This window comes from Myotis daubentonii, chromosome X (genome assembly GCF_963259705.1).
Source record: "Myotis daubentonii chromosome X, mMyoDau2.1, whole genome shotgun sequence".
In the NCBI taxonomy this organism is placed as follows: domain Eukaryota; kingdom Metazoa; phylum Chordata; class Mammalia; order Chiroptera; family Vespertilionidae; genus Myotis; species Myotis daubentonii.
The window spans coordinates 3,126,006-3,151,592 of NC_081861.1; the positions used below are offsets into that span (position 1 = coordinate 3,126,006).

Consider the following 25,587-nt stretch of genomic DNA (forward strand, 5'->3'; position numbering starts at 1 on the left):
ATAATATAGGAGTATAGATTGAATTTTAAATCCTTTTCTTTATTACATTTATAGTGCATCTAACTGTGAAGAAGGCTCCCTTTTTCTGGCAAAGCTATCACCCTTAACCTACAGCAGTGATGGCGAACCTATGACACGCATGTCAGAGGTGACATGCGAACTCATTTTTTTGGTTGATTTTTCTTTGTTAAATGGCATTTAAATATATAAAATAAATATCAAAAATATAAGTCTTTGTTTTACTGTGGTTGCAAAGATCAAACAATTTCTATATGTGACACGGCACCAGAGTTAAGTTAGGGTTTTTCAAAATGCCGACACGCCGAGCTCAAAAGGTCCGCCATCACTACCCTACAGTGTGGCTTCTTTTCTTCCTTGTGCTGTCTGTATGGACTTGTCACCAGGCATGCTTTCTTTCTCTTCTTTTGACAATCTTAAACTTAGAGCCATAATATTTCCAAGCATGTTCAAGTCTCTGTCACCTACTAAATCCTTATCCCTTTTTATTTCCTCACTCTGTTTCTATAGATCTCTATTTTGTTTAATTCCAAATGAGTTGTAGCATGGCTTTGGATTTTTCTTTTTATTCTTCAGTTATACCGTACGCCCCGCCCCCCTTTTTTTAATCTTTACCCCATGACATGTTTGTTTGTTTTTTTAAATTGAGAGAGAGAGAGAGAGAGAGAGAGAGAGAGAGAGAGAGAGAGATTGGTTGACATCTTTATGCCAAAAAGATGAACATTATTCAAATAAGTTACTTATTCAGATATGTTATGTTTTGGCTAATGCTTCTCTAATTTGAATATATTCAGAAAGTTCTCTATGTTATTCATATGTATTTAGGCACTTGACTGATAGACTATGAAAACATTAGAAATGGAGTTTTAGAACATACTTATTTCCATTTTCTGCTATTATACTCTTTGAAAATCTTATTTGAAAATTTGAGTCATTTTTAAAAATTGAGGTATAATTGAAATATAATATTAGTTTCAGGTGTATAGCATTTGGTATTTGTATATATTGGGAAATGATCACAGAAAATATAGCTAACATCCATCACCATACATATTTACAAAATTTTTTTTCTTGAGATGAAAACATTTAAGATTTACTCTCTTAGCAACTTTCAAATATAGTTATGTTGTACATTACATCCCCATGACTTATTTATTGCTCATCAGTTTTTTAAAAAGTGATCTCTCCGCCAGTTCTAATATGTATATATAACGTTTTGTTTGTCTTTTAACCTCCTCCTCACCAAGTTCTTAAATTGATAGGAACTACTTTAATTTTTTTCTGAGCCCTTTATTACCTTGAGGTAGATTTAAGGGTATAGGATATCCTATTTTGGAATTGAGTTGGAGTAAGATAATTCTGAGGTGGATTTCTTATTGATTGTATGAAAGGAAGCTTCACAGACAAAATAGCTCTTTTGCCATTTGAGGTTTTTGAGCTCTTAGTCATTCTTGTAAGTTAAAGATCCCTTGTGAAAACAAATAACCTAGCATATTCTGGAGTAGCGTTGGAAAATCTTAATTCTCTTACTAGATTTGGTCTCTGTGGAAGGTCAAGTTGATGAAAGAGGTAGCCTAGATTCTGTTCATGTATAGGTCTGACATGTGACCATGGTTTTACAACCTTGAACTCTATATATTTGACAATGAGTGTATATGGTGGTGGTGGTGGTGGGGGGGCGTAGATTTCTAAATTTCCTAAATTATTTCATCTTAACTCTGTCTGCTGGGTGGTGGGTTTGGTGGGAAGTTTGTTATAATGTTTCTTGTATTATTGATTTTGAAATAGGACATAATTGTGACTCATACTTACCTTTCTCCTTTCAGCATTATCTGCATACCAGAGGTACTACAGTTTACAATCTGACTACTGGAAGGTTAGTGCACATTTCCATGCCTATTTCTCTGTGTGTGTTTGGGGGGGGGGGGGGCTCTTTTATTTTAAGTAATTTTGTTAATTTCTTTTAAATATTACTTTTAGGGAGAGGGATTGGAAAAGGAAAAATGAGTGTTGTTTTTGCTCTTTTGTATGAATCACTTTGTATTTTATTAAAAGAACTAGGGGCCCGGTGCACGAAATTCGTGCACTGGGTGTTGGGGGGGGGGGGGTCCCTCAGCCCAGCCTGCCCCCTCTCACATACTGGGAGCCCTCAGGCGTTGACCCCCATCACCCTCCGATCGCCTGATCGGCCCCTTGCCCAGGCCTGACGCCTCCGCCAGAGGTGTCAGGCTTGGACAGGGGACCCCCATCTCCCCCCGATCACTGGCTCTGGCCCCCGCCCAGGCCTGAGGCCTCTGGCCCAGGAATCATGCCTGGGCAGGGGACCCCCATCTCCCTCTGATCGCTTGCTCCACCCCCCGCCCAAGCCTGACACCTCTTACCCAGGCTTCAGGCCTGGGCAAGGGGACCATCATATCCCCCCAATCCCCGGCTCCGCCCCCCACCCAGGCCTGATGCCTCGGCCAGAGGAGTTGACCCTCATCACCCTCCGATCACCAATCACCGGATCGGCCCCTTGTCCAGGCCTGAGGCCTCCGGCAGAGGTGTCAGGCCTGGGCAGGGGACCCCCAGCTCCCCGCGGTTGCAGGCTCCGCCCCGCCCAGGCCTAACGCCTCTGGCTGAGGCGTCCGGCCCGGGCAGCGGGGACCCGCAGCTGCAGCGGCCCCGCGATCGCGGACTCCGCTTTAGGGCCAGGCAAGGGACCCCTAGCTCCCGGGACTGCCAGCTTCGACCGTGCCCAGCTCCCATCGCTGGCTCCACCCCTACTTCCTGCTATCACTGGCCAGGGCGGAAAAGGCGCCTGATTCTCCGATCATGGCTGGGGGGCAGGGCAAAGGCGGCCCCAGGGCCGCCTTTGCCCTGCCCCCCAGCTCTTAGCTCCCCCCTGGGTTTCCGATCACTGTCAGTGGCAGGGGGCTTCTTCCTGCTTTCCCTTTCGCCTCCCTGCATTGTGCCTACATATGCAAATTAACCGCCATCTTGTTGGCAGTTAACTGTCAATCTTAGTTGGCAGTTAATTTGCAGATAGCCCTGATTAGCCAATGAAAAGGGTAGCTCGTACGCCAATTACCATTTTTCTCTTTTATTAGTGTTGATTAGAGTATTCTGACACAATCTTTTGGCAAAGATGACCATAAGCATGAGAATTTATAATTTAAAAAATATGTTTTTATTGATTTCACAGAGAGAGGGAGAGGGAGGGGGGAAGAGGGAGAGAGAGAGAGAGAGAGAGAGAGAGAGAGAGAGAGAGAGAGAGAGAGAGAGAAACATCGTTGTGAGAAACATTGATCGGCTGCTGCATCTTGCATACCCCCTCTGGGAATTGAGCACACAACCTGGGCATGTGCCCTTACCGGGAATTGAACCAGCGACTTGGTACATGGGACGATGCTCAACCAACTGAGTCACAACTGCCAGGGCATAAGTGTGAGAATTTAAAAGCAAGCAAGACCAAGTTGCAACAATATTCTTTATCAGGCTGAAAAGGGAAGGCATAATGGGACAGTTATAATGGAAATCTTTCTTGGTATATTCTGTCTATAATTGGAGTTCGGAGGACAATGGAACCTAAGCATTTTTTTTAAAAGACCTACCGAAATGAAGAATTGTGCACAGCATTGACCATTTATTTTCTTAGTTTAAGCTGTGCATAAAGTCACTTGGGCAGGTTAATCTTTTACATCATGTATACTTTTATGTATAAATTTATTGACCAGTGGGGTTTCTTTATCTGAATTGACATTTCAGCCTTTAAAATGGATTTTTGTTTTTCTGTTGCCTAGGTTATCTTTCTTTTTGATTGGTTGAATTTTAAAAAATGCATTTTAGTAACATTTTTTAATGTATTGAAAATGTCTGCTCTAGTCTGTGGCTTATCTTTCTTTTAAAAAGTTAATTGGAATATAATTTACATACCATAAAACTCAACTGTTTTAACTATGCAATTCAGTGACTTTTAGTAAATTTCCAGAGTTGTGCAACCATGCCCATCTCCTGGCAAGTACTAATCTACTTTATGTATTTCTATTTTCAGGATATTTCATATAAATGTCACATAACATGTGGTCTTTTGTGACTTGTTCTTTTCACTTAGCATATGTTTTCAGAGTTGACCCATCTATGGCATCTATTAATATGTTATTCCTTTTTACTCTCTAATAATATCCCAGTGTATGGATGTGCCATCACTTAAGCTGTTCCCACTTTTTGGTTATTGTGAATAATGCTACTGTGAGCATCTGTGTACAAGTTTTTGTGTGGATATATATATTTATATTTCTTAGGTAGATAATCAGGAGTGGAATTGCTGGGTTGCAGAATAAATCTATGTTTAAAATTTTTAGAAACTGTTTTCTAGAGTACCGTACCACTTTATAGTTTCACCAGCAATCGTTCCAATTTCTTCATATCCTTGTGAACACTTGTAATTTTTCAGGTTTTTTTTTTAAATATATATTTTTTTATTGATTTTGGAGACGAAGGGAGAGGGAGAGAGAGAGAGAGAAACATCAATGATAAGAGAGAATCAGCCATTGGCTGCCTCCTGCACACCTGGGCATATGCCCTGACCTCCTTGTTCCTAGGGTGATGCTCAACCACTGAGCACACTGGCCGGGCTGTTCAGTTTTTTAGTGTAGCCATCCTAGAAGATGTGAACTAGTATCTTATTATGTTTTTTATTTGCATTTTCCTAATGACTGATGATGTTGAATATCTTTTAATGAACACATTAGCTATTTATATATATATATTCTTTGGTTAAGTGCCTGTATAAACCCTTTGCCTATTTTTAAATTTGTTTTTTTAAAAATTAGTGCATTGTATGAGTGTATAAATAAGTGGCACAACATATCAATGGTTCTCTTTCTCCCTCTTTCCCTTCCTCTCTCTAAAATCAATTTTAAAAAAGTAATGCATTGTAAGAGTTCTTTATGGTACATTCCTGTTACAGTGAATCACTTATTGGATATGTAATTTGAATTTTTCTTAAGTCTGTGGCTTTTATAGTTACTTCTTGATGGTATATTTGATGGCTTGTATAGCTCGCTTTATTTTTTTAAAAAATATCTTTATTGATTTCAGAGAGGAAGGGAGAAGGGAGAGAGATAGAAACATCAGTGGTGAGAGGGACTCATTGATTGGCTGCCTCCTGCATGTCCCCTACTGGGGATCAAGCCCACAACTTGGGCATGTGCCCTTGACCAGAAACGTACCTGGGAACCTTCAGTCCACAGGATGAAGCTCTATCCACTGAACCAAACTAGCTAGGGCAACTTGTTTTATTCTTGATAGTATATTTAGAACTGCAAAAATGTTTAATTTTGATAACATCCAATTTTGCAACGTTTTCTTTTATTACTTGTGCTTTTGGTATTGTACCTAGGAAATCTTTGCCTACCTCAAGGTCATGATGATTAATTATAGATTATTCAACCTGTTGAATTATTCAACCTGTATTGTCCTTTACAGATGGCACCGTAATAAGTAGTAAAAGTGTCTTCTCATGATGTTGTTAGCAATTCTTTGGTATAAAGACTCTTTGGTATAGAGTTCTTCATAAGTGGGATTGCTAGGTGGAAGCTTAATTGTTAAATACCACTCCTTTGGGAATATTTATTTCCCTTTGGTCTTAACCTGGAAAGTTTATGTCAGTGGGCTTTTTGCCAATCTGATAGGTCAGAAATGGTGTCTTATTGTTGTTTAAATTTGTATTTTCTTAGTTGTTAGTGAGGTTGTTTTTAAATTGAAGTTTGAAGACTATTTTGTAGTTCTTTTTCTTTGAAATATTTCTGTTGCTCATTTTTCTATTGGACCATTGTTTTCTTTGTGTGTTTTATATGGCCATATTTTATGTACGAGTTATATTTTTTCCTGTGATATAAATCACAGATATTTGTCATTTGTCTTACTTTGCTTTTTGTGTGTTTGTTTTTGCCCATGCAGAAACTTTTTTCTTTGTAGTCAAATTTGTCAGTCTTTTCTTAAGTTGCATCTGCATTTTGAATCATAAGACAGCTTTTTCCTCACTCATAGGTGTTAGAGAAATTCACCCACTTTTTAAATTTAGTATTTCAGTGCTTTTCATTTTTAATTTAAATCTGTGATCAGTTTGAGATGTATAGTGTGAGGAATTATGCCAACACAGTATATTGTTTAAAAAAATCTATCTTCCACTAATTTGAGATGTTGCCTTACTTATATACTAAATTTTTTTTAAAAAATACATTTTATTGATTTTTCACAGAGAGGAAGGGAGAGAGATAGAGAGAGTTAGAAACATCGATGAGAGAGAAACATCGATCAGCTGCCTCCTGCACATCCCCTACCGGGAATGTGCCCACAACCCAGAATGTGCCCTTGACCGGAATCGAACCCGGGACCTCTCAGTCCGCAGGCTGACGCTGTATCCACTGAGCCAAACCGGTTTCAGCTATACTAAATTTTTATATGCAGTTTTGTATTTGGATTTTCTGGTCTATTTCCTTAGTCCTGTTCATTAATTTATATGCTACTTTACTTACAGAGGTTTTATATGTTTTAATATGGGGTAGTGCTAGGGTACCATTTCCCTATTGTTCTTTTTTTTTTTTTTTTCCTACAGTTTCTCTGGCTGTCCTTTAATGGCTTGTTTTTCCAAATATACACTCTAATTAACTTTAGCCCACAAAAATATCAGGATTTTCTTTCCTCTGGCTTTTTTAAGCTATAATTTACAGTAGTTTAAGTGTACAAATTTACTGCATTTTGGCAAATGTATGGGGTTGTGTAACCATTACCGCAATTAAGATATAGAACATTTCCATCACTCAGTGTTCCCTTGTGCCCCTGTACAGTTGATTCCCATTTTTGAGCCCTGATCTCAGGCAACCAGTTAGTTATCTGCTTTCTCTCTCTCTCTAATTTTGGCTTTTCCTGAATGTCACCCAACTTGATTCAAACGGCATGTATTCTTTTGTTATGGATATTTTTCATTCATCTTGCCATTTTTGAGATTCATTCATATTGTATGTATTAATATTGTGTTTCTTTTATTGTTAAGTAGTATACAATACTTATACCACATTTAATTTTTTCTTTTATCAGTTGATATATATTTGGGTTGTGTCCACTTTTTGGTCAAATATGAATGAAGTAATGTGAACATTATTTGTCTTTGTGAGGGCATAGGTTTTTGTTTTTCTTGGTATATACACCTAGGATTTGGAAATCCTGGGTCATATTGTCCTCCGCATCCCTACCTGTTACCAGTTCAAGTGAGCTTCTTGGGATGTCACAAGAAAAGGAATTTTCTGAGGCTTTCATTAGAGAATGAATGATACTTATTTGCGTGGAATTAAATTCCTGGGTTTCCAAGGCCCCATCTCCCTCTGTCCCACCAAGGAAAATGTCCCATGTTGTCGTTAGCAGGGCCAGAATGAAAGCCGTGCCCCAGAGTTTCCACTCCGTATCTGCACAGTCCAGTCCAGCACCAGGCTAGCGTAGCTTGTGTTCCCAGCTGCAGTCCATGGCCTGTGGGGTCCACATGGTCCACATGACTATGGAGGGAACACAGGGAAGCAGGAGCAAAGCCAGAGGAATAAGAGAGAGAACTCCTTTGTCTGGGAATTATGTAATTTCAAATTTCACGAGCTTGCAGTGGCTTCACACCTTCTAGCTAATTATCTTTGTTTTTTATTAGACTGACAGGCAAGTACCTTCCCTGTATCATCCTGACTCACTGCTCATGCGTCCATCTTCTCCTTTGTCCAATCCTTTCCCTCAGTGATCTGCAGGGGATGGACTGGTGGTTCCCTGAGGTGTGTGCAATTGCAGCTTCCTGGTGAAGCTGCCCAGATGGCCATGCTTATAATGCCTGGCCTTCCCTTTGCTTCTTTCCTGTTATTAAATTAATAGCTGCCTAATTACAGCGGTCACAATATTGCAGTTGTAGGTTTAAATGCCAAACTGTTTTCCAAAGTGGCTGCAGTGGTTTAGATTTCAATTAGCAATGAATGAGATTTCCAGTTGTTCTGCATCTCTACTAGTACTTGGTATTGTCAGTTTTTTTAACTTTAGCCATTCTAGTAATTAAGTGATGGTTTTTCATTTTCTTTTTATTTGCATTTCCCTGATGATAGTGATGTTGAGCATCTTGTATGTGCTATTGGCCTTTTGTAGTCCTTCTTTTCTTAACTACCTATTCATGTCTTTTGCTCATTTTTAACTTCTTTTTTGTCTCATTAATTGAGTTGTATAGGCTCTTTACATACTCTGGATAAAAGCTCTTTATTGGGTATATGTTTTAGAAATTTCTCCCAGTCTGTGGCTTGCCTTTTTGTTTTCTTAATTGTACCTTTTGAAGAGTGACTGTTACATAATTTTGATGAAGTTCATTTAATCAGTTTTTTTCCTTTTATAGCCTCTAATTTTGTGTTCTGTTAAGAAATCTTTGCCTATCCCAACATTATGAAGTTCCCTCAGCTTTTTTCCCCTAGAATTTCTATAGTCACAATTATTATGTTTGGGTTTATGGTACACTTCAAGTTGTCAAGTTGTTCATGATGTGAGATAATCATCAATGTGTGGGCTCCCTCTGTATCCCCCTCGGTCAAATTGATAACCCTGTTCCATCATCATTTGTTGGAAAGACAATCCTTTCAAAATTGAGTTACCATTTGCTCTTTGATAAAAATCAATTGGCCATTTAATTTTGTGTGCATTTCTAGATCCTCTGTTATGTTCCAGTTATCTGTGTCTGTTTTTAAGCCACTGTCACCCTGTTTTGTTGCTGTAGTCTTGAAATCAAGCACTGTAAGTTCTCTGTGTTCTTTTTCAAATTGTGTGGTTTTTGTTTGTTTGTTTTGCCTTCCACATAAAGTTTAAAAGCCGTTTGTCAAATTATCCTGCTAGGGTTTTGATTGGCACCACATTATTTGCATAAATCAATATGGGAAGAATTTCTACTTTCTTTTTTAAATTAAATCTTTATTGTTGAAAGTATTACATTATTTCAATAATAATGCATTTACTAATGGTATATCTCACCATTTATTTAGGTCTTTAATTTCCTTCAGCAATGTTTGATAGTTTTCATTACACGTTTTAAAGTTTATTTCTGTTATTTTACTTTTTTGATGTTGTGATTGAAGGCATTGTAAAGTTTATTTTCATTGTTTGTTGCTATTTTACTGGAACACAGTAGATTATTGTACACTTACTTAGCAGCCTTCTATTTTGATAAGCTAATTACTAGTTCTAGTAGCTTTGCTCTAGATTTCTTTGGATTTTCTATGTACTTCATCATGCTGTCTGCAGTTAAAGGCACTTTTAATTTTTCTTTTCTAATCTGTAGATACACTTTAATTTTTTTGTTGCCTTGTTGGATTAACAAGGAACTTTGGTACAGTGTTGCATATAAAGGAATATTCTTTTGTTGTTCCTTATCTTTGGGGGAAAACATTCAGTTTTCACCATTGAATATGATGTTAGCTGTAAGGTTTTTGCAGATTTATATTGAAGAAGTTCTCTTCTGTTATTGGTTTTACTTAGAGGTTCTTTCCCACCACCCATTTATAATGAATATATTGAACTTGTCAAATTTTATTATTCTTCATCTATTGAGATCCTATGGATTTTTAAGAACGTGTTACATGCTTAATTACATTGCCTGGTTCTTCAGACATTTTTTTTAATAAATCCCTTTTAGTCACATGTGTTATGTTGCTGGCTTTAGTGTAATATTTTGTTAAGGATTTTTGAACTTTTGTCCATAAGTGATGCTACTTCGTCATTTTCTTCATGTGACATGATTTTTGCATCAGGATAATTTTGGCCTCATAAAGTGAGTTGAGAATTGCTGTTTTCTCTGTTGTATGTGTAGGATTGGTATTATTTCTTCCTTAAAAGTTATGCAGAATTTATTAGTAAAGTCATCTATCTTTTTTTTGTGTGAGAACGAGCTGTTTTTTGTTTTGTTTTTTTGGTCTTTATGTTGAAAGTATTACAGATGTGTCCCCCCCTCATTGACCTCTTCCATTGACCTCTTGCCCCCTCCCCAGGACTTCACCACAGTATTGTCTGTGTCCATGGGTTATGCATGTATGCATATAAATTTTTTGGTTAATTCTCCACCCCTTCCCTCTTGAGATTCCACAGTCAGTTGCTTCATTGTCTGTCAGTTTATTTTGTTCATTAGATTCAGCATAAAAGTGAGATCATGTGGTTGGTTGTAGCTGGGAATATATTACTATGCAATTAATTTCATAATCTTTTGTCATTAGATTGTAAATTCATTGGTGATAGGGATCTTTTCCTATTTTGTTCACTATTGTCTTCCCAGTGCTGATAACTCTGCTATCGCTCATATTAGGGGCTCAATAAAGGTTTGAATTACATTGTTAACTATTAGTGGAAAAATGAAACTTAACTCCTTGCCACAGTGTATAAGCTTCAAGTTAGTAGGGACTATGCCACATACTAATTCTGTGTCACTTAGGGAACTGAGTTTAATAACTGAGCTTAAATACTGTGATGTAAAGTGATTCACTTTACTAAACTTTTGGGTATCTGCTATGTCAGGGGTGGGGAACCATTTTTCTGCCAAGGGCCATTTGGATATTTATAACATTATTTGCTTAATATAATTCACTTAATATAAATTTATGTTGCTATGAAAAAAGCTCCTAGATTTATTAAATTTTAATTCCTGCCTGCGGTTCCCTTGGCAGGGCCAGACCAAATGTTTTCCTGGGCCTTATGGCACAGGGGTGGTCATTCCCCACCCTTCTGCTATGTGGAAGACACTGATAATAGGGGATACACAGATGCTTAGAACTCTTACCTTTGTGGCATTTTTGTCTTAGGTTATTTTATCAAATAACAAAAATATAGTAGTTAAGAGTAAGCTCTGGAGGCAGACCTAGATTCAGTTTCTATGTCTGCTACTTAGTTCTGTTTCTTTGAGCAAGTTGCTTAATCTTGTTGATCCTTCTTTCTTCACTCTATAAATGAGGCCTTCTACCACCTTAAAGGGTTGTTAGAACCTTTTAAAAGAAATGTTAGCATTTTGCATAAAATTCAATTCTTACTATCCTAATATATAAAAACCCTGGGTTGTAACGACTGATAAGACCGAGGCTGGACCAACCGGAAGTCAGTCCTGCAGTCAGCCCTAGGTTGCCATGACAACCCAGCACTGACTGCTTCTGCTGTAGGTGTGGTGCCCCAGCACTCACTGTTGAGAGTGCTGCGAATCAGGGCCAGAGAGAGACCTGAAGAGAGAAGCAGGGACTGGTCCATTGCCTCTGTGGCAGCTTTTGATCAGCACTTGCGTTCTCTTCTCTTCTCTTCTCTTCTCTTCTCTTCTCTTCTCTTCTCTTCTCTTCTCTTCTCTTCTTTCTCCCTCTCTCCCCCTTTCTCCCTCCCCCTTTCTCCCTCCCCCTTTCTCCCTCCCTCCCTCCCAGTCTGGCCAGCAGCAGTGCCTCCATTTCTCTTCAGGCCTCCACCAGGGCTGCTGATCAGCCCCGCCTTTCTGATCAGGTCCTGTTGATAGGCCCAGAGACGCTGACTGGCATAGAAACTTACTAATCAGAATCAAATCTGGGTAAATGTAAGAAGCCAATGGCTGCCTAGGAGGCAGAGCTTTTGATGCTGACTGGCATAGAAACTGACCCGTCAGAACCAAATCTAGGTGAATGTAAGGAGCCAATGGCTGCCTAGGAGGTGGAGCTTTTGACGCTGACTGGCATAGAAACTGACCGATCAGAACCAAATTGGCCATCAGAGGAGGGCAGTTGGGGGCAAGATCAGGCCTGCTGGGGAGGGCAGTTGGGAGCAAGATCAGACCGGCAGGGGAGGGCAGTTGGGGGAAACCAGGCCAGCAGGGGAGGGCAGTTGGGGACGAGATCAGGCTGGCAGGAGAGGGCAGTTAGGGGCAATCAGGCAGGCAGGCAGAGGCTGTTAGGGGTGATCAGGCAGTCAGGCAGAGAGGGGTTAGGGGCAATCAGGCAGGCAGGCAGAGGCAGTTAGGGGAGATCAGGCAGACAGGCAGGTGAGTGGTTAGGAGCCAGCGGTCCCAGATTGCAAGAGGGATGTCCCACAGGGATCGGGCCTAAACCAGCAGTTGGACAACCCCCAAGGGGTCCCCGATTGGAGAGGGTGCAGGCTAGGGTGAGAGACCCCCCCCCCTGCATGAATTTCGTGCACTGGGCCACTAGTTATATAATAATCTTCTATATCTATAAAAGCCTGAGTGACTGGTGGACTGGCTGACTGGCCGGTAGCTATGACACACAATGACCACCATGGGACAGACACTCAACACACAGGCATGGAAACATGGAACAGACTGATCAATCTCAGAGGAAGGGGGTGGGGGGAGGACGGAAAGACATTAAGATCTTATATGCATACTAGAGGCCTGGTACACAGATTTGTGCACCAATGGGGTCCCTCAACCTGGCCTGCAGGGATTGGGCCGAAACAGGCAGTCCGACATTCCACGAGTGGTCCCAGATTGCAAGAGGGCGCGGGCCAGGCTGAAGGACCCACCAGCACCGGGCCTCTAGTATCCTATCTAATAAAAGAGAAAACATGGTAATTGGCATACGACCGCTACCCTTCCCATTGGCTAATCAGGGCAATATGCAAATTAACTGCCAGCCAAGATGGCGGCCGGCAGTCAGGCAGCTTAAACTGAACATGAGGCTTGCTTGCTTCAGTGACGGAGGACTGCAACGTTCCCTGCCTGCCTTGCCGGCCTCTGAGCTTGCAGTTTAAGAAACATTGTAACAAATATAGAAGCTAAACAAAACCCCAGAAAACAGCTTTCATCGAGCCCAGGATCTCAGAGCTGGAGTTGATACAGAGTTTCGATTATAGAACCTAAACAAACCAGATACCTTCTTTCAGCAGCTGAGGCCTCAGAGCTGGAGCCTCAGAGCTAAAGCTGGCCCAGAATAAAAAAAAAAGAAAAAAAGGAGCAGTTGGGATCTTCAGTCGGCCTGAAAATAGTCCTCAGCCCCTCACCCAGGCTGGCCAGGCACCCCAGTGGAGACCCCCACCCTGAAGGGTGTGTGACCAGCTGCAAACAGCCATCATCCCCTCATCCAGGCTGGCCAGGCACCCCAGTGGGGACCCCCACCCTGAAGGGTGTGTGACCAGCTGCAAACAGCCATCATCCCTTCATCCAGGCTGGCCAGGCACCCCAGTGGGGACCCCCACCCTAATCCAGGACACCCTTCAGGCAAACCAGCCAGCCCCCACCCATGCACCAGGCCTCTATTCTATATAGTAAAAGGGTAATATGCCTCCCAGCACCGGGATCAGTGGAGCTGAGAGGCCTCCCGGCAGCGGGATCAGCGTGAGAGGGGGCAGCGCCCGAACCCCGATTGCCCTGCGGCTCTGTGTGTGACAGGGGGTGGGGCCACAACCTCCTATCAGCCCTGCTCTGTGCGTGACAGGGGGTGGCGCTGCAACTTCCCCATCGACCCTGCCTTGAGTGTGACAGGGGGCGGTGCCCCAACCCCCCAATCAGCCCTACCCTGAGCATGACTGAGGGTGACATCACAACCTCCCGACCCACCCTGCTCTGTGCATGACAGGGGGCGGTGCCCCAACTCCCCAATCGGCCCTGCTCTGAGCCCGACCAGGGGCTGCACCTAGGGATTGGGCCTGCCCTCTGCCACCTGGGAGCAGGCCTAAGCCAGCAGGTCTTTATCTCCCGAGGGGTCCCAGACTGCGAGAGGGCACAGGCCGGGCTGAGGGGACCCCCCCCCCCCCCAGTGCACAAATTTTTGTGCACTGGGCCTCTAGTATATATATAAAAGCCTAATATGCAAAGTGTCCCCTTGGGAGTTCGACCAGGAATTCTATTGTTTCCTTTGATGTGTGCTGACCACCGGGGGGGGGGGGGGGGGCAGCGCGGAGCAGTGGAAGGCCCCGACCAGCAGCCAGAGAAGGGAGGCTCCAGTCAGAAGCCAGAAGACCCTGATCGCCAGCCAGACCTAGGGACCCTACCCGTGTACGAATTTCATGCATCAGGCCTCTATTTTATATGATAGAGACATTATGCTAAGGCCAAACTTAAAGGTTGGAAGGGTTACCTCTAGTGAGGTGTTGAAGTAGCAGAGCTTCATGAGAAAGATGGCATTTAAAATGGATCTTGAGTAACTGATAGAATTTATACAGTGACATGGATGAAGTTAAGATTTCCTAGAAGGGAAAGGATGAACTGTCAAGCAAGTGAGGCAATTCGGAGAATTCAGGGTGTGTCCTGAAAGCAGAAATGCCCCTCAATAAACTCATATTTCCACCATACCCCACACCACCTTCTCTGGGCAATTACCTAAATTGGTGAAAGATGTTACCTATTTTTATTCATATGCTCCCTTCCTCTCCATCACCTCCACTTATGAAGATAGTTGTTTTTCAAATTAGACTTCTTGGGGAGAACACGTGATGACTTAACTACTTTCCAGTTAACTAATCCTGCATTCTGAATATCCCTGTTCTCTCCACCCCCACGCTCTATACACACTAGGCCAGGGGTGGGCAAACTTTTTGACTCGAGGGCCACAATGGGTTCTTATACTGGACCGGAGGGCCGGAACAAAAGCATGGATGGAGTGTTTGTGTGAACTAATAGAAATTCAAAGTAAACATCATTACATAAAAGGGTACAGTCTTTTTTTTTTTTTTTAGTTTTATTCATTTCAAACGGGCGGATCCTGCCCGCTGGCCGTAGTTTGCCCACGGCTGCGCTAGGTGCATACTTCCTAAGAGCCAGAGAAGTATATTTTGATCAGTTTGGCCTGTTCAACCTTTTAGTATTGTCCCTGACACCTAGTAAATACTCAGTTTATTTCAGGGCATAGGGTAGTAAATAAGTGATCCTGATTAAAACCATTTCCAACTAAGCTGAAAATTTTTTAAAATATGAACTTTTGAAATAGATGTCTGAAACTTTGCAAATACCAGCATTTGTGAATACTCCTGTAGCATGTAATTTTCTCACTTGGAAAGTTGGGGTTAATGAGTAATGAATGAAATCAAATTTTCATGCTTAGTACATAAACATTTTTCAGTTTTCCAAAAAGGTACGTAGAATTCAAAGGAAGTGCACAATTTAACCCCAGAACAAATTTTAGTATTAAAAAATAGTTACATACCAAAAACTCACCCAACTGTTTACACTTGGGGGTTTAGACATCACATTCTTTTTTTCCAAGCAATAACTGGCAGCTGTTGGGATCCATACTCTAGTTCCCTCACGCCCAGGACAAGATGACTGAGGAATGTTCCACACTGTCTCCTAGAGATTCACAGCAGGATCAAATGCCAGTTGCTCTCAGCTGCATGACCAGCCATACTGCACCCTTTCTTGATTTCCTTCCCTTTCCTACTTCAGTTCTCCACTTCTTTACTGGTGCTTCCTAGGGTAACTACAAATAAATCTTGCACTAAAACCTTTTGTCTTAGGCCAGTGATGGCGAACCTGTGACATGCGTGTCAGAGGTGACACACGAACTCATTTTTTTTGGTTGATTTTTCTTTGTTAAATGGCATTTAAATATATAAAATAAATATCAAAAATATAAGTCTTTGTTTTACTATGGTGGCAAAGATCAAAAAATTTCTATATGTGACACGGCACCAGAGTTAAGTTAGGGTTTTCAAAATGCTGACACGCCAAGCTCAAAAGGTTCACCGTCACTGTCTTAGGCTGTGCTTCTGGAGAAATGCAACCCAAGACAGTTTGGCAAGACACATTTTACTAAGAGTTTAAAATTTTCAAGTTTTAGAATATAGGTTTGGAGAAATTTGTTCACAAAGATGAATATGAAAGGTTTGCTTTTTTTTTTAATAGGGAAGATTTACTAAAACAAATTTGCTTTTTTATTGATAAAACACAAGGTAGATACTAAAAAAGGGAATAGATAGCTAGTTTCTGTTTGGAGGCCAGAGGTCAAAATGAGTCTGGATAAGTGTCTCTGTTTTATACTGAAAGTAGGCATCACTGATGTTTAAAACCCCAAATATAAATGGCTAGGTGTCATTTTAGCATGCGATTTATTTTTAATACTAAAATTTGTTCTAGGTTTATATTGTATGTTTACTTTCAGTTTGAACTGTGTTCTTAGCAACACCAAACATAAAAGTAAATCCAGTTCAAGAAACAGAAAGAACTAGAGCAGTGGTTCTCAACCTGTGGGTCGCGACCCCTTTGGGGGTCGAATGACCCTTTCACAGGGGTCGCCTAAGACCATCGGAAAACACATATATAATTACATATTGTTTTTGTGATGAATCACTATGCTTTAATTACGTTCAATTTGTAACAATGAAAATACATCCTGCATATCAGATATTTACATTACAATTCATAACAGCAAAATTACAGTTATGAAGTAGTAACGAAAATAATTTTATGGTTGGGTGTCACCACAACATGAGGAACTGTATTAAAGGGTTGCGGCATTAGGAAGGTTGAGAACCACTGAACTAGAGAAAAAATACAGATGCAAGCAAGAGATAATAGGATAGCGTATTCCAAGCATTTTTTTATTCCTGAATAATAGGTTTTTATTGTAGTTTTGCCCATAGAATTCTGCTGACAAAATTTTTTTTATTTCAGGGCAGGTTTGATTAAAAAGAAACCAGAGAATCTCATCAAATTGATTGGCTTCCATGCCTTTGCTGACTCATCTGATCACTGTTATTTCAGTGCTTTAAAAATGTTTCTCAAATATATTGTAATGCAGGATAGAGTTTTCATAACTTAAACCATCTTGGGTACCATATTTTATATTAATAATGACATATGCATTAAACATAAGTGCTTTTCCTAAAACTCTCTTTTCCCCTTTCTTTATAGAATGCTGCCTTTTTATATGGTCTTGGTTTGGTCTACTTCCATTACAATGCATTTCAGTGGTAAGTTGACATAAAACTAATAAGTCCAGTTTTTTCCAGTGAATGACTTGTTTTTGTTCTTGGTGTGTTTTGTTTGATATACAGTGTGGGTAAAAAGTAGGTTTATAGTTGTGAGTATGTGAAACGGAATTTATTCTTGCATTATTACTTACTATTGTATTATTTTTCATATGAACAACTCTAAATCTACTTTTGCCCCGCTCCATATTGTATGTGTAATAAATACAACATATTTTAATGTCCCTATGCCTACATTTTTCAATAATCTCTTAAAATGATTAGATATTCCTTCAGAGATATTGAACCACTGCACATATAATAGTTGTATGTGTCCCTGAAAGAATCCAGCATGAGATTATAATTAAAGAAGGCTTAGATTAGAAAGCTGTTAGAATTTCTCAGGTCTTCGTTATGGACCAGTGATCCCCAGGTTATTTGAACTGGGGAATGACTTGCACTGTGATAGAAAGATTTATGGATAAACTATCTGTGATGACCAGTACTTGTACCTTTTCAGACTTTTAGACAAGATTGACTACTCCCTCCCCTTCCTCTCCCCAACGCACACGCAATAGGAGGGAAAAAAGAATCCCAGTGTCTGGAGTGATTATACGAAGATTGGCTAGAGAGCGCAAAAGAGCCAGGAGGTAGTAATACATTAGCAAATGCCAATGTGAATAACCCAGTGTATGATACTTCTAATTTAGCCTCACATTTAAGGTCCTCTCTGGTTCAACCTCAAATGATCCTTTTAGCCTCACTGCTCCCTTAGCTAAATATGTTCTTTATGTCAGTCACACTGTATTATCATTTCCCTGAAAACATCTTGAGCATTTTTTAACCTATGTAACCTTGTTCGTGCCATCTACTCTGTTTGGTCTGCCTTTTCTTTCCATGTCCACCTTTAAAAATCTTACCTGTCTCTTTGATTACTTCATCAAATCTATTTGTGTCACTTAAAAGGAACCTCTAAATTTCCTAATATATATGTGTGGAACTATATATCTGTTATATACTTATAAAATGTTATTACTGATTCAGAGCTAGAATACTATCCCTTTTAGATATTCCTGAGGGAACTTTCTGGACTCAGCAGCTTTATTAGCCTCAAAGAACTGAGTTTTATTGTCTCTTCCCAAATGTACTGAAATTGTGCTAAGGCCATTTAGTTAATATCATTTTTGATATAGTTTTAAAGGAAGCTTTTTAAATGACTTTCTTGAAATCTTATTAAAAGTGACCATTGTTTTAAAATATATTTAGCACATGCATGTTTTTCATAGGTAGTGCTATTGAGGTTTTAGCTTTCTATCATTTATTCTTTTAAATTGTTAACAATGGCACACACTAAATGCAAAACAATTTTTCTGTCATTTCTTTTTTTAAATTGTTAGCAATGGCACACATTAAATGCAGAAAAAATTTAAGCTGAAAATCTATAGAAATAATTGTGGTGATATAAAAAAACCATCTTTTTAAATTTTAAGAAAAAATGCCAATAATACTCATGCACAGCAGTACGAACTTTTTTGTATCAGTAGAGAATATGCTCTAATATTTGAAAACTACAAACCTTTCCACACATTGTATCAAAAGTATTTTATAGTTTTCCTTAGCTATTTCTCATGTTCTAAAATTCTCTGTCAATCAGAATTTGTATGCTTTGGTGTCTTCGTTTAGCTTTTGCTATAGAGATTATGTTCTGGCTGTATGCAGTTTGGTGAAATGATGACCAAATTTAAAATGTAGTCTGAGTGTTATCTATTTTCTTCACATAACCCCCCCCACCCCCCAACACACACACACACACACACACACACACACACACACACACACATATATTTCCCCCCCTTTTTTATTCCTTTGTTCCCCTCAGGTGGGAAAAAAGAAGAAGCACACAGGAGATAAAACATTAGTAAAAGTTTAGAAAATAAAATGAAAGTGAACTTATATATGAGGGGAACTGGTTTAGTAAAGAGACTGTGGAGTGTCCCTTCCCTCCCAACACACACGCACGCACACACGCACACAATTTAATCGGCCAACTATGAAAGCGATGGCATCAGCAAACACCTATTAAACTTAAACATTTTACTGTATTGTTTAGAACATTAAAAATAGAAATGGCCAGAACCGGTTTGGCTCAGTGGATAGAGCGTCGGCCTGCAGACTTAAGGGTCCTGGGTTCGATTCCAGTCAAGGGCATGTCCCTTGGGTGCGGGCACGTCCCCAGTGGGGGGTGTGCAGGAGGCAGCTGATCGATGTTTCTCTCTCACTGATGTTTCTGGCTCTCTATCCCTCTCCCTTCCTCTCTGTGAAAAATCAATAAAATATATTTTTTTAAAAAAATAGAAATGCACAACTGAAGGAATAGACTACTTGGAAAAACTGGAGCTGACCAACCTCCCACAGCCCCTCCCCTAGAGGGCCAACCTCCCACGGCCCCTCTCGGGCGATCACCAGCCAGGCCAGGGTACCCCACCCATGCACAAATTTGTGCACCAGGCCTCTAGTTTTAATATAAAATATTATTTGAATAATTGAGAATAAATTTAAACGATCTTCCTTTTCATCTTTTGTATTAAACTGGAGGCCTGGTGCACAACATTCATGCACTCGGCATGTGGGGCGGTGGTGGTTCCTCAGCCCAGCCTACACCCTTTAGCAGTCCAGGAGCCCTTGGGGGATGTCCGACTGACGGCTTTGGAGAGGCTCCTGCCACCGCTGCAGCGCTCGCCAGCGGTCAGCCTGGTTTGTGGCTGAGTGGCTCACCCCCTGTGGGAATGCACTGACCACCAGGGGGCAGCTCCTGCGTTGAGCATCTGCCCCCTGGTGGTCAGTGTGCATCATAGCAACCAGTTATTCCTCCATTTGATCGATTTGCATATTGCCTTTTTATTATATAAGATTAGATTCTGTACATTCAATTGTATGAAAGACCCAGGTGCCCCTTTGCAGTCTTTTTTTTTTAAACTCTTCATTCACATCATTTTTATAAAATTGCATTTCCTTTTAACAATATTGTGTAAATCATAAGTTTTACTGTGCTACCAAGCAAAAATTCATGCAAATGTTAAAAATTTAAGCTGTCTTATGTCTGTATTGTTTCAGGGCAATTAAAGCATTTCAGGAGGTGCTTTATGTTGATCCCAGCTTTTGTCGAGCCAAGGAAATTCATTTACGACTTGGGCTTATGTTCAAAGTGAACACAGACTATGAGTCTAGTTTAAAGGTAGGTTGTGGTTTTTCTCTAAGACACAATGTTTCATTTGTGGGAAGGGGGTTGTTAAATGTTAGAGCATTGAGAAATGTTGGAATTTATATCAGCACCTCAAAAGAAAATTTGAAAATTTAAGTGAAAGAACTATTTATCAGCTGTGAACTGGAGAGATACAGATGTTGGGTTTCAGGGCACAAAGTAGTTATTATGCTAAGACATAGGTAATTAATTACACATCATTTAACTTTTCTGGGGAGGAGGTTAAAGTTTTGAGGTTTGCTATCAGGAAATGGTGTGGGTTTCAATTTCAGTTTGGACATTGGAAACACTTCTCTATAAGCAATTGGCCACCATAGAGGTCAGAAGCAGCTACCTAATGATGGTGTGACCAAATCATTCACCATTTATTTGTATTCGTTTCACTAGAAATCTTTCCACCTTTACCAGTAGGGCATATCTCATATAGAAAATATTTTTAAAAGTGTTCCCCAAAAGTCAGTTGTACTGCTGGTGGATCAGTATAAACGTTACTGGGAAAAGATAATACATTGTTGGTTAAGTATTTCACTTTCTATGGAAATTTGATACTTCTCAAATTTTTCATTGAGCTTCTTGTGCTATCTGTGCCATCACTTTAGGTCTCACTGGGATTTTCATTAATATAGTGCTTCCCTGCATGACAAAAGTATTGCTTTTTGAAAGGAATCAAAGTTCTAGAGAAAAGCTTAAGTTTTTGTGAATTTATGGCCATAATGGTTTCCATGTTCTAAATAGCTCTGATGGATACTGTCTTGATTCTGAAGGGAGGGAGATAAAGAATGACTGTACAGTAGGTTGTAATTTGAATTCACTAATTAGGAATTACTGAAAGTTTTTTTTTTAAACTGTATTTAAGAGTGCTTAATTCTTCTAGAGTTTTAAAGTAGACTGCAAATACAGTTTTTATCTTTCATGAGTTCATAAAGCACAATGTTGATGGTAACAAAAAGAGAGACAACCAAAAACACTAAAACAAGTAGATTGTGAACTATTTAGATCACATAGTTGTCACAGGTAAGTGCAGTTTGAAGAATAGGCCTGAGGGTAAATGTAAGTAGTGTGAAGAATAAGGGATGCCTGGAAGTTACCAGTTTTTCCTCAAGCTTACAGCAGCATTTCTCAGGCTATATATTGTGGGATATGAATGGATTAGAAATGGAAAATAAAGTTTAAATGTGCCACCTTGTTTATTTTACCCCCTCTTGGACATTCACAGTGTATATTAGATAACAAAGACTCTTAAAAAAAATAAAATTATTTGAGTATTTTACAATGCTGTCACAACTCCTATTATGTGTGGAACAAGTGTCTTGGGTAGTAGATTGGTAAATGTTGTTAGGAAATATATTTGAGTGGAAAAAAGTAATCAGATATGTCCTAAATTGTGTGAAATGTGAATATCTCTGAATATCAATACAGTGGTATCCTATCTAATAATAGAGAAACATGGTAATTAACCGTAACTTCGCTACCCTTCCCATCGGCTAATCAGTGAGATATGCAAATTAACTGCCAACCAAGATGGCGGCCGGCAGCCAGGCAGCTGAAGCGAACAGGAGGCTTGCTTGCTCCAGTGATGAAGGAAGCCAAGGTTCCCCGCCTGCCGCTGCAGGCCTCTGAGCTGCACTCTAAGAAACAATGTTGCAATTATAGAAGCTAAACAAACCCCAGAAACCTGCTTTCAGCCAGCCGGGCCTCGGAGCTGGAGTTGCAACATTGTTTCAATTACAGAAGCCAAACAAACCCAGATACCTGCTTTCAGCAGCCGAGGTCTCAGAGTTGGAGCCGAGCCTCAGAGCTAAAGCTGACTCTCAGTTCCAGTGACAGCCATAGAGGGTAAATAAATCCCAGAATAGAAAAAGAAAAAAAGGAGAGGTTGGGAGCTTCAGTCACCCGCCAGCCTGAAAACGGCCCTCAGCCCCTCACCCAGACTGGCCAGGCACCCCAGTGGGGACCCCTACCCTGAAGGGGGTGCGACCAGCTGCAGACAGCCATCATCCCCTTATCCAGGCTGGCCAGGCACCCAAGCGGGCCCCCTACCCTGATCTGGGACACCCTTCAGGGCAAACCAGCCAGTCCCCACCTGTGCACCAGGCCTCTATCTTATATAGTAAAAGGGTAATAATGCAAACTGACCCTAACAGCAGAAGGACTGGGAATGACTGGTCACACACTGACCACCAGGGGGCAGACGCTCAATGCAGGAGCTGCCCTCTGGTGGTCAGGGCGCTCTCACATGGGAGGAGCTCTGCTCAGCCACAAACCAGGCTGATGGCTGCCAGTACAGCAGTGGTGGTGGGAGCCTCTCCTGCCTCCTCAGCAGCGCTAAGGATGTCAGACTGCAGCTTAGGCCTGCTCCCCGCTGGCAAGTGGACATCCCCCGAGGGCTGCCGGGCTGCCAGAGGGATGTCTGATTGCCATCTTAGGCCCAATCCCCCAGGGAGCAGGCCTAAGCCAGCAGGTGGTCATCCCCCGAGTGGTCCCAGACTGCGAGAGGGCACAGGCCAGGCTGAGGGACTCCCCCTCCCCCCCAAGTGCACAAATTTTTGTGCACCGGGCCTCTAGTCTATATATATAAAGCGCCAGGGACCATCGTAACCCAACGGACGACCAAACAGGCTGAGTGGGGTGACAAGGCTGGCAGGGGGGTTAGCGAGGGGCGACCGGACAACTGAGCAGCAGGCTGCGTGGGGTGACCAGGCCGGCAGGGGCGGGCAGTGAAGGGTGACCAGACCCGCAGAGGGGGGCAGTGAGGGTCGACCAGGCCTGCACGGGACACAGTTGGCAGCAACCAGGCCGGCATGGGGGCCAGTGAGGGGTGACCAGGCCAGCGGGGGGGGGGGGGGCGTGAGGGGCGATGAAGCTGGCAGGGTGGGCAGTTGGGGGTGACCAGGCTGGCGGGGGGGGTGCAGTTAAGGGTGACCGGGCTGGCAGGGGAGGGCAGTTGGGGGTGACTGAGCTGGCAGGGAAGGGCAGTTGGGGGAGACCAGGCTGGCAGGGGAGTTCAGTTAGGGGCGACCGGGCCTGTAGGGGAGGGCTGTTGTGGGGGATCGGGCAGGCAGGGGAGTAGTTAGGCATCGATCAGGCTGGCAGGGGAGTGGTTAGGGGGTGCTCAGGCTGGCAGGCAGAAGTAGATAGGGGCAATCAGGCAGGCAGGCAGGTGAGTGTTTGGGAGCCAGAAGTCCAGGATAGTGAGAGGGATGTCCGACTGCCGGTTTAGGCCCGATCCCTGTGGGACATCCCCTGAGGGATTGAGGGATCCCAGATTGGAAAGTGTGCAGGCTGGGCTGAGGGACATACCCGCGTGCCCCTTTCCCCCAGTGTACAAATTTCGCACCAGGTCTCTAGTTTTTAATAATTCTGTGGATGCAAAGATCTGTTTCCATGAAGGTGGCATTATTTAAAATCCCCTTTAATCAGGGGAAACAGGGTTGGACAGTGTTCCATGGCTAATTGAAAGTGTCCTACTTATTCATATTCAACAGAAACGTTCCTACATACAACTTTTTAACTATATTCAGACATAGTTAAAAGCTAACCAAACCTTCAAGTAATAGTGATTTTAGCAAAATTGCCATAAGTGCAGTCTTCTTGTTTTGCCCCCAACCTCCATTTATTTAAAATACTTGATTTATCATTCTTATGTTTGTATCATTTATATGAACATAGATACTTTTCTTCCCCATCATGCAGTTTCATTTGCTTTTTATCTCGTCTTGACATTGCCCCCCCGCCCCCATTTCTTTTTTTGACATTAGCTTTTTAAGGCTTCTCTCTCCAGTATTTCTTGTCTGTTTTCAGTAGAATTTTAGGCATCAACATTTTTAGTTGAGAAGGTGTTATTTCCATATTACTATAAGAGCTTAGCTTTTAGGGTAGATGAAGGTAGGAATCAGAAGGAATGGCATGTCCCTCTCCCCTTAGGTGAATTTCAGTTTTCCTAAAGACTAGCTATATGAATAGATGTGGAACCTCTGATGACTTTCCCACTATATGGAACCGTTTTCTAGCACAAAGTATTGGTATTAGATAGTTTGGGCTGCAACCTCAGAAACTCCAACTCAAGCTGGTTAAAATAACAACAAAAAGTAGTTTCTATAATGTGAATTCCATCCTTCAGAATTGGTTGCTAGAACTGATACAAGGTTTTATCAAGGATTCATTTTCTTCTGTTCTATGTTGGCTTATTCTTAAGGCTACACACCAGGTACAATGAAAGGGAGATTATTCCTTTTTCATGTTTCATATAGGAAGATATTATACAGTGGTGGCATAGGTGCTTAGTGTAGTACTGGCATGTTATAAGTGCTCAATAAATATCTGATAATCATTTTATAGAGGAGAAAGATCCTGACTTCAAAAGATCTCCTCAAAATAATTTTACAAAAAAAGATATTTTTATTGATTTCAGAGAAAGGAAGGGAGAGGGAGAGGTAGAAACATCGATCGACTGCCTCCTGCACACCCCTACTAGGGATTGAGCCCGCAACCTGTGCATGTGTCCTGACCAGGAATCAAATCAATGACCTCTTGGTGCATGAGTCGATACTCAACCACCGAGCCACACTGACTGGGCGCTTTTTCAAAAAAAAATATAAACATCCTTCAGATACGCTTTTCTTATTGGACTCTTATTTTGTTTTTATCTTTATTGTTAAAAGTATTACAGATGTCCCCCCTTTTTTCCTCATTGAAGAATACTTTACTTTGTATCTCATTGTCCAGAAATAAGCCACATGGCCATTCTCATTTGATTCCTTATTAAAGATACTAGAGGCCCAATGCACAAAATTTGTGCAAGAGTAGGCCTTCCTTCCCCCGGCTGCCAATACCGGCTTCCCTCCGGCACCCAGGACCCGGGTTTCCCTCTGTCCACCTGCAGGCACCCGGGACCCAGGCTTCCCTCGCAGCCCTGGCTTCTTCTGGCAGGTCATCCAGAAAGATGTCCAGTCTAATTAGCACATTACGCTGTATTATAGATGGTTACTCTTTTATTATAGATGGTTACTCTTCGATCAGTTTATACCCAGTGTTTGAGCAGGGCTCTCAATTTCCTAAATACATTCGTCCTATCTAATGGAGGACTAAAGGGTGGGTAAAGAGTATTTTGGTGTGAACAACTTGTGCGTTACAGATTAGGTCTTCTCTACCTCATTTCTTTTTCCTGTGCCTGAAGGAGTGATATTACATATACAGTACGTTTTAGATGGTAAAATATTTAAATCAAGTAAAGTTTATTTTCATAATAGATTCCTTCTTTTCACCCACACATGAAATGCATTCCAGGGCCTCCTGTTTTATTTCTCTCTCTGGTAATAACTTTTCTCACAAAATGTATTTCTGAAACAGATTCGTTCTGTTTTTGGTACTGTGTAAACAGCTTTCAGAGCAAGCAAATT

The 25,587-nt window shown here is 41.4% G+C and overlaps 1 protein-coding gene across 20 annotated transcripts in view; it reads left to right on the plus strand.

The window, feature by feature from the left end:
- KDM6A (lysine demethylase 6A) overlaps positions 1-25,587 on the plus strand; it is a 175,622-nt gene that overhangs the window by 73,681 nt on the left and 76,354 nt on the right. For 17 of the 20 annotated variants that reach the window (XM_059678859.1, XM_059678855.1, XM_059678861.1 and 14 more), the window contains 3 exons: positions 1,845-1,894; positions 16,871-16,929; positions 20,041-20,161. In XM_059678859.1, the coding sequence (XP_059534842.1) occupies positions 1,845-1,894; positions 16,871-16,929; positions 20,041-20,161 (230 nt within the window). The remainder of the gene's footprint in view (positions 1-1,844; positions 1,895-16,870; positions 16,930-20,040; positions 20,162-25,587) is intronic. The other 3 variants (XM_059678862.1, XM_059678874.1, XM_059678864.1) reach the window with 2 other exon arrangements.